The 10150-nt window shown below is 36.5% G+C and overlaps 1 protein-coding gene and 1 non-coding gene across 2 annotated transcripts; both read right to left on the reverse strand.

The window, feature by feature from the left end:
- Positions 1 to 1422: 1422 nt before the first annotated feature.
- On the reverse strand, positions 1423 to 2775 carry LOC132618216 (ethylene-responsive transcription factor ERF011-like). The gene has a single exon (XM_060333275.1). The coding sequence runs from the start codon at positions 2311 to 2313 to the stop codon at positions 1780 to 1782; it is 534 nt and encodes a 177-aa protein (XP_060189258.1). The 5' UTR covers positions 2314 to 2775; the 3' UTR covers positions 1423 to 1779.
- A 7021-nt stretch (positions 2776 to 9796) lies between these two features.
- LOC132620587 (small nucleolar RNA R71) lies at positions 9797 to 9902 on the reverse strand. The gene has a single exon (XR_009575031.1). It is a non-coding gene; the product is annotated as a small nucleolar RNA R71 (small nucleolar RNA).
- Positions 9903 to 10150: the final 248 nt, after the last annotated feature.

Below are 10150 nucleotides of genomic sequence, written 5' to 3' on the forward strand. Positions count from 1 at the left end.
TGTATCTATGTTGTATACAGTTTTTTTCGCCTATATCTGTTGTATACATATCGGAAAATATGATGTATTTTGTGTAATTATTGGTGTATATGTATTCAGTTTTTTACTTGTTGTATTCATGAATAAAATAAGTCAATTTATGAATACATATAATTATTTCATGAATATAGCGGGAAAAAAAATATTTTAGTCATGAATACAGCGAAAACAAAAATTGAATACAGCGAAAAAAATGAATACAGCAAACAAAAAAGTAGCTACGAGCTGTAAATAAGCAAAATGTTGCTATGCCAGATTTTTAACCCTTAAAATGTAGTCATTTATGAATTTTTCCCATATTTTATACCTTTTAATCATTAATTTGATTTTTGGTCTACTTATTTCACGTGATTTTTTAAGGCCCATGTTTTTAAGAATATGTCTAAGTCTATGTCTTTAAGTCTTTTAACTCTTTAAGTATTAAATGTAAACCTACTAACAGAAGCTCACGTTAGAGTCTAATGTCTTTAACTTAAATTTTTAGCCTTTCTTTGTCAGCCATTTGATTTTAGGTTGTTTCTTCTTCTTTTTTCGAATTTATACCTTCTTTTTTTCTTGTCTAAATGGGTCCTAAACTTCTAATATTTTTTATATGAAAAGGACAGAGGTTGTAAATTTGGAGGTTCCTATAGAAGATATTTTAGTAACATCAGCAGTTGCTGCAACTCAAGCACATGACCCTAATACTTCTTCTGTGAGTAATCCTCCTAAAAAGCAGAAAAGAACAACTCCTTGTAGTCCAGACCCTAGCCTCGGGGATAATGATAGAAAAACATCTGAAGTTTGGGATCATTACACAAAGTTTTTTTAATAAAATGGGCGAATTGAGGGCAAAATGCAAGTACTGCCCCAAAGTTTGGGATCATTACACAAAGTTTTTTTATTTCATATATTTTCATTTTAATTTTAGGTAGTCTTTATGTTTAATTAATATGTATGTTTGTAACAACAACTAAAAGCTCATATGCTCTACTTTATTTCCAGCTATGTGTATTAAGATGACAAAAATGGTGCAGCCACTACTAAGTTAGTTTTTAGCTCTATATGTAATAGTTTAGCAACTTTGGATAATTTGAGTACTATACTATCGCTATAGTGAAAATGTTTCTATGATGCATGTTCCACCTTAAACTATAAATAAAAGTTATCGTTTGAATCCAAAAAAAAAAAACATGTCTTTTTCAACTTTTTAATGTTTTACTGATAAGTCTCATGGCTGCTAGTAATAAATTGAAAAATCGAACAAAACCGACAATAACCAAACCGGTGGTTATTATTTTATTTGGTTTGATTATAATTTTAGATATTTAAAAATCGACTAAATTAATTTATTTATGATTTTAATCAATAACCGACTCAAACCGAACCAGGAACACCCCTACATGTTAAAACATCAGTGCTGTTGTATTCAGATTAGGCTCGACAATTTTTACAATGAAAAAGAGGAGATGATAACTCAGAGAATAAAACAGTCCTAAGCTGCCACGTTTTGGAATTTGGAGATTACAGGCGGCTTGTGTTCTTACTTCTCAGCAACTCACCAGTAATCGAGTTCTGGGTCCTCGGGCTCGGGCTTCTCCTGAAACCAACTATGGCTTTAATCGGGCTGGGCTTTGTCGCCTTTGTTGGTTATGGCTGTCGCCGTGTTCGTGAATGACCAGTAAGTTTTGGATAGCGTCAACTCTAGCACCATCTTCCACAGCCTTCTTACGAATTGAATGAGCCCACCATCACCAAAACTCACCAGTAATCGAGTTCTGGGTCTTCAGGCTCGGGTTTCAAGTTCAAATCGGGCTTTTCCTGAAACCAACATGGCTTTAACCGGGCTGGGTTTTCACTTTCACAAAGATGGTTCCTAGATTCACGTAGCCGTTGCTGATCATGGCTGTGGCTGTGGCTGTGGTCATGACTAGCCAGTGAGCTTTGGGTAGCGTCGACTCTGGCACCAACTTCTACTGCCTTCTTACGAATTGAATCAGCAGACAAATCACTGAGCCCGCCATCACCGACTAACAACTCAGGGAAATTTAACCGGGCTGAGGGCCCGCGAAGATAGTAAACAGCAGTATCGTAAGCCCGTGCCGCTGCCACAGGCGTTGAATATGAGCCCAACCATATCCTGGACCGTTTGTTGGGCTCTCTAATTTCAGCAACCCACTTTCCCCACTTCCTCATCCTTATTCCTTTATAAATGCTTTTTCTCTTCCCGGAGCAACAACCTCCTCCACCTCCAACCACCCTAGCACCGCCGCCTCCGGCGCCATCAACCTCCATTTTTCCTCTCTATGCTCTCTTTCCTTATATACGATGATAACAACAACAAACTCAGTGTAATCCTACAAGTGAGATTTGAGAAGGTAGAGGATACGCAGACCTTATCTTTATTTTGAAAAGACAGAGTAGACCTCGACTTAAGAATCTCTTTCTTATATACAACAACAACAACAAAAAACTCAGTGTAATTTCAAGTGAGATCTAGGGAGGGTAAACTGTACGCAAATCTAGGAGGGTAAAGATGTACGCAAATCTTACTCCTAATAAAATGAAAAGACTGTTTATCTTCGGCTCAAATACGCTCTTTCCTTATATATTTGGGTTTAGTTGCAAAATTGGAAAGAAAAAGTATCTCTGTAATCTAGAGGAATGCCCGTGAAAGGGGAAGGTGGAGGAGGAAGAAAGTTACTATGGGTTTGAGAGACAATTTGAGTACAATGGTATTCCACGTTGATTTTATATTAAGGGAATTACCTCAATAATTTAAAAAAAAAAAAAAAAAAAAGCAAATATCTAAAAGCACCGACACAATTTTTCTTTCTCTCCACAATAATAGCCTGAATGATATATGTCTACTTTATTTATTAAAAAAAGCTCATAAGAGATGATGGTTGTTGCTTGTTGGCCGCCGGCCATGTTAAAAGACTCTCACAACTCCTCACACACCCATTATAAAGGTATGGGAAAAGATGTATTTTTTGTTCCCATCTGGTACTCGCTCCCATCAAATTTTTTTTCATATCATGGTTCGAATTCGAGATATCTGATAAAGGAAGAAGCAACTTTATCCATTGAACCACAGTTTTTGATGGTGGAAAAGATGTTATTTCTCCTTATATTTTAGGCAAAACGAATTTACGGTCCCTCAACTTTTACAACTAATTTTATTTAGACAATCGAAGTAGATATACTTTTAATCAACTCATAAACACATGACAAAGTTCATTTTAGACCGTTTCAACTTAAATTTTAAAAAGCTTTTGCACGAGTTTTATAGTGTTCATTATGTATATAAGTTAACTACTTAGAGCCCATTTGGATTGACTTATAAGTTGCTTATAAGCTGTTTTCAGCTTTTTTGAGTGTTTGGCTGGCCAGCTTAAAGTCATTTTGTGCTTAAAATAAGCTCAAAAAAATAAATGAGCTCAAAAAAAATAAATGAGTCCATTTGACTTAGCTTATCTAAAGCAGCTTATAAGCTGAAAACAACTTATAAGCCAAAAAAAAAAAGTTAGACTACCCAACTTATTTTTTTTAACTTATAAGTTGTTTACAGCTTATAGGCATAAGCCCATCCAAACAGGCTCTTAAAATATAACATATCCTTTAATTATACACATGAGTCTTAATAAGTCATAAAATCTTATGTCTATTTTAATTGATGTTAATGTGTATAATTAAAGAATGTGACTTTTTTATATGATTAACGTATCTACGTAATGAACACTCGTAGAAACTTCTTCAAAATTTAAGTCATAAATATCTAATAAAAACACTTTAGGATATGTTAAAGTGCCCAATTGATACAAGCCTCAATTTAGTTGTCTAAATAAATAAAATATACATGGGTGGTTTGGGAGCTCAATGATTTTAACGGAAATTTAATATTAAATTAAAAAAGTTGCTGTCATTTGGGTATAGGGTGAATAGATTTTTGTACTCATAAACGATAGGAAGAATGAAAGAAAGAAAGAGAGATGATTAGACGATTAGTATACAAGTATTGTTTTTGTTTTAGTGTGTTTGTCTTAATTTTTCTTTTAGGTCATTTTTAAATAAAATATTTCTTTGTAATTTGATAATTCTTTAATTTTAAAATCTCACATTTAACATATTTAAGGCGAAACAATTAAAGAACAGTTTCATATATTACACATATTCTTAATTTAAGATTATAAAATTCAAAAAAAAATCTTTAATTTTTTTTTTAACTTCATGCTCAATCAAATTAAGAAAAATAAGTTAAAACATAGGAGTTGTGGTTTTATAGTTAACAAGAAATTTATATTGCGGATATTTTAGGGAATTTGAAGGTTAGGTCGGTTGGTCGGCGAAGAAATAGATACCATTTGTGACAGCGACTTTCCATTGGCCTACCATGGGACCCAGCAATCATCAATTGACTCACTTGCCCTTATCCACATTATTTGTTGCCTTATTATTTGTAGGGTCCGGAATCAAAATGCCCTAAAAAAATTATTTTTAACCAAAATATCCCAACAAAAAAAAATGTTACAAAACTATCTTTAGCGCAGTAAAATACTGCGCTACATAAATTTTTCTCTCACCTATAGAACAGTAAAATACTGCACTATAGGAGTCCACATTAAACCCATCGGGTTCCACCACTGGTCCCTCCAGTGGCCAAAAAAAAAATTGAAAACGCCATTGGAGGAGAAACCGAGGTGGTCCCCACATCCAAAAACGTCATTTTTCATTAAATTTCGTTCGAAAAGTTTAGATTCTCGGTATATTCAAGTCAAGAAGCAAGATTCTAAGTTCGAATTTTGGGAAAAAGCGGCGTACAACTCGATTAAAATAACTCTACAAACAATCTTCGATTAAGGTTTTCCACTATGAACTTTTGTTATTATTTTGTTATATACATTATATTCTAAGCATGCTTAACATTTAATCCTTGCTATTTTCCAAAAAAAAAAAAACAATTTTTTTTTGTTCTTGTTCGGACTGGGCAGTGGCTTTTGACACTGTTCTGATTTTTTTTTTTTTGTTTAATTCATTATTTTGTTAAATGTTTATGAATTGTTAATTTGTTAAATGTTTATGAATTGTTAATTTGTTAGATGTTTTCTGAGTTGTTAATTTGTTAATTATTTATGAATTGTTAATGAATTATTCTTTTGTTAATTGATTATTTGTTAAATATTGATTATGAATTTATTAGTTGTTAAATATTGTTTATGAATTGAAAGAAGTTGATTGGTAATGAATTATTATTTTGTTAACACTTTGTTTGGATGATTGTTATGTATTGTTTCATAATGTATAGTATTATGTTGTATTGTATAGGACCAAATCAGTGGTTACATAAAATAGGACCTTTCGTCGTTACATAACAATAAAATTAAAGTAACAATCAAAGCAAACATTGTATTTAAACTAACAACATAATATAATACAATAGGTAACAGCCATCCAAACAAGTTGTAAATGATTATGAATTGTTAATCTATATTATTTTAAAAGCGTGAATATATATGTTAAATAAAAAAAGATTATCTAAAAAAGAATAGTTAAAGTTCTTCTTTTGCATAAATACATAAGTTAACGAAAAAAATGTAAAGTTTGTAGGAAAATATGTGGTTGACGAATATACTCTTTTAGTCTAGTTTTATCGTAGTTTTGTTGGCTACTTGGTCAACCAAAAATATATCACATATTCAAAATAGAGTTCTAAACAAATATTACTGTTGAATTTCGATTCCCAAATTAATTAACTTAAAAGTCTTTGCCATCACATAATTCAAAAGTAATTAACTTAAAAGTCTTTGCCATCACATATGTGTCCTTACTATCACATGTTAAATTTACTGCATATCCCATGTTAATTATTCACAAGATATAATACTACATAATTCACATATTCCCTACAAATTATTAATTAGTTAATATAATTTATCTTTCATTTCAAGAATAATGACTAATTTAGTTTGTACAGACCGAACTCTTTCATGGATCTAAATGTTCCCCCTGGGCCCGATGTTCCCCCGGGGCCCGATGATCACCCGGGGCCCGCTGTTCACCCGGGGTCCCCTGATAAATCAGTATTGTATTTGCAAGGCAATCATAGGTCAGAGTTACTATGAGCCGGTACTATAGGGATATCTACTAGGCTCCGTCTCCGTAGGCTGCAGAGAGCGCGAACTCTTTTACGCGACCACCCCCCACACCCTCGCGTCTTGGAGATATTGTTTCGGGGCGGCATCTACCTTTGCGTGTCTGTTGGTCGGATACAACATGATTGGGCGCTCATCACAGCCGTGGTTGAGCGGTGGAGGCCAAAGACACATACCTTCCATCTTCGCACTAGTAAGGCCACGATTACACTTCAGGATGTGGAGGTCCTCTTTGGATTACGGGTAGATGGAGAGCCACTATACACTCGGTACGAGCCTCCTCCGGGCCAGACATGGGTGACAGAGTTGACTAGGATCACCCACTTCGTGCCTGACGCCGAGGGCTAGATTTCGGGACAGAGTCGGGTTAAGATTAGTGCACTCTGCACTTATTTGGAGGGTCTGCATCCGGTTGTGGACGGCACCCCGCAGGGCGATGTTGATCGTTATGCCTGTTTGTACCTGCTTATTAAATTCGGGGGCATCTTGTTCCCGAACTCATCGGGTGCCTTTTTCAGTTTACGTTATTTGATTTTCTTGGAGCATCTAGACCGTTTGGGAGACTACAGCTGGGGCGGTGCTATTTTGGCGTATCTTTACAGATGCCTGTTCCGAGCGTCTATTGGTGTTGTCAGAGATGTGTGTAGATTTTTTGCTCTTCTCCAGGTAATATTTTAAGTGTGCCTTCCTTTAATGTAGACAAACCTCTTGAAACGACGACTTAAAAATCGTATTTTCTAATATCGCTTATAGTTATGGGCGTGGGAGAGGATGTTGCCTTTTAAGCTCTTACCTAGGCATCACCTCGAGATTGACATGCCTTATGCGAGAAGGTGGACAGCGGGTTTTGACCGGGATATGGACACGTACCACAGTATTCTTCCATTCCTGGACTAGCTTGATCACATGACGGACGATACGGTAAAACTATTTAACTTTACATTATTAATTTAATTAAACGTCTTTTCTACTTGGTGATCACTGATTTGTATTTATATGTTATGCAGCTATTTATATGGACGTCGTACGCTGCTATATTAGATGGTTTGCCGGCCTTTTGCAGGGCAGGTCAGGGGGTTTGGAGGTCGCGGTGTCCATTGATACACCTGGACATAGTAGAGGACCACATGCCCGAGCGTGTCTTACGACAGTTTGGGCATACACAGATATACCCTCTGACGTCCGTCATGAACTTCGACACTACCAGCGGGACGATCAGGCTGCCGTCGATGATGATTTTCTGGCTTTCATGGATGTCCAGCTCCACCGTTGGGAGAACAGGTTGGGCACTTCAGCGGTGGTCGGCCATTTGACTCCCATTGAGCATTACATGCGCTGGTATCATCAGATCACACGCCGATTGATCGACAACCCAGCTTTGCGTCCCCCTAAGGATGTAGAATATTCAGCACTCGCGGGGCAGTACGAGGCATTGGTAAGTTTATCGTATTTAGATTTATTTAATTGCATTAATTGTTAAGTTTTAAAAAATAACTTTTTTTTACTGTTGAAAACAAATGCTGCTAGTGGTCGTACAACGTTTACGCATCTTGGGGTTAGAGCATATGCCTTATCCTGGGCTTGCGGGGCTTGCGTCGGAGATGGTACGGATATCCGAGGATGGTATCCGGCAGGTGATGTGCCGCGGATTTGTGGCACATTCGACGCCTTTTTACTATGAATTTTGGTTGTTTTCAAGTAAGTCTGGTTCTCGTTAATATGTTTTGTTGTGTTTTAGGAAAACAATGGCCCAAAAGCAAAAAGCAAAGAACAATAGAAAAATTGGCCAGAAATGAGAATCGACGGTCCGTCGATCAGTCGACGAACCGTCCTTTGAATCGTCGATAAGCCTGATTTTCCAGTGATGACAAAGTTGAAGATGACAAAGGACGGAAGCATCGACGAAGCGTCGAACTGATCGACGTTTCGTCATTTGTGTCGTCAAGCAAGATCTCTCAACAGAGGAGAAAAAGATGAAATACTCGACGGAGCGTCGAACTGGTCGACGGCACCGTCGAACGGTACACAGTGCTGAAGTTACAAAAGACGAAGAAATCGACGGATCGTCGAACGATCGACGGTCCATCGATCTTGCTATCGGGGGCAATTTTATCAGTTTTTGCTGTGCGTTTTTGGAGCCTATTTAAATAACATTTTAGGTCATTTTATTCATTCAGAATTTATTGTAAGGGTATTAAAAGTTCCATTGGTGGGTGAGCATTGAATACTCCCCTTTTGGAGCTTAGTGAAGACAAGAAGATTCCATATTCCTTCAACTTTATTACACTTTGTAAGCTTTATGTCTCATGTATTGCTTACTATTTTTGAGACCATAATGGGTGAGTAGTTTCTTTAATCAAAGTTGTGGACCCAAATGATGGGTGCTATGTAATGGGTATCTAACATTGTATATATATATATATATATATATATATATATATATATATATTTATATAATGGGTTGTGATGTGTTTTATTATTTCTAGTATTCATTGTTCTATAAGTAGTTGCAAACACTTGTCCATGCACAAACCCTAGTTTATTTGGAAAGATGAACTAGGGTGTGATTTGAAATAATATAACAGGGACTCGGGGAGCTAACCCTCGTTTAATGAACTCGCTTAGGAATAATATGAGTTCTACTTGGCATATTTAATCAACTTTATTTATAACTTTTCTGCATTTGGAAAATCATGAAAAGAAATACTTTCTAACTATTGAAAAATCTTAGAAAGTGTATTAGAGATTAAGTGCATGCATGACCTCGACCCATTAGAAATATACCATATTGACACCCATAGCATAACATCTAATCATCACGGGGACACAACTTTGGTTCTAAAAATCTAAACAAATTCCAAACACTTCAGAATAGCTATTACAAACCAAATCTCTTTTTAAAATATTCGGAATAGGATTAAAGCCTTTAAAGACTAGTATCGCATACAATTAGTACCTTTTTCTCTCCATATTTCCTGTGGGATTCGACCCTAACCTTGTTTGGGTTACTATATTTGACAACATCCGCTTTACGCCAATAATAGGTGTAATTTGAGCGTATCAAATTTTGGCGCCGTTGCCGGGGAATACGGTTTAGAAATTAGTGATTGTTGTGTACTCTTCTTTAAAAAAAATTCTATTCCATCACACCTTGTTTGCTGTTGTGGTGAACCAAGTGAACATGGCAGGAAGACCGAATCGGAATCAAGGAAACCAAGGTGGACTCCAAGTGAACCCACCTGCACCAGAGGAGGATGAGGATGAAAATATCTTTGCGGAATTCATCAATGAAGCTGATTATGCTTCTGCTGTGGTTCCTCCTAGAATTGGAAATACTACTTTCAAAATTGATAGTTCTATCTATCAGCTGCTGAAACTAGAAGGTTATTTCCGAAATTCTTCGGAGGATTGTCCACTTCGACATTTGAAAAACTTCTTGCATGTGTGTTCTCAACAATCCCAAGGTGCTGTTTCTGCTGATGCACTTCGGTTACGGGTCTTTAAATATTCCTTGGCTGGCCAAGCAAGGGAATGGTATGAAAAGCTCCCCAGCAATTCTATACATACCTGGAACGCGTTAGCCAATACATTTTTGAAGAAATGGTTCCCGCCAAGCAAAAAGGCCGAGCTTCGGGATAAGATCTTTGAGTTCAAACAACTTCCGGGGGAACAATTATATTCAGCATGGGAGCGTTTCAAGTATTATCTAGCTCAATCTCCAACTCACGGATTTCCGGATGCTATTCTCACGGAGAAATTCTACAAAGGCTTAGATACAATGAATTAGATTGTTGTCAATACTTCCGCAGGAGGATGCTTCATGGACAAGTCATTTATCGTTATCACCCGTTTGTTTGATAAGCTCACTACCCACAATCAAGCTTGGCACTCGAGTGATAGCGAAGTCCTGTCATATGGTAGCCCCTCTGCTGCCGCGGTGGCCAAAGAAAATCATGAGCGAGATCATGTTTTTGCTCAAT

This window comes from Lycium barbarum, chromosome 11 (genome assembly GCF_019175385.1).
Source record: "Lycium barbarum isolate Lr01 chromosome 11, ASM1917538v2, whole genome shotgun sequence".
NCBI lineage: Eukaryota > Viridiplantae > Streptophyta > Magnoliopsida > Solanales > Solanaceae > Lycium > Lycium barbarum.

Excerpts from the sequence above, each read along its gene's own strand:
- LOC132618216 (XM_060333275.1), bottom strand. The coding sequence starts at position 2,313 with ATGGAGGTTGATGGCGCCGGAGGCGGCGGTGCTAGGGTGGTTGGAGGT.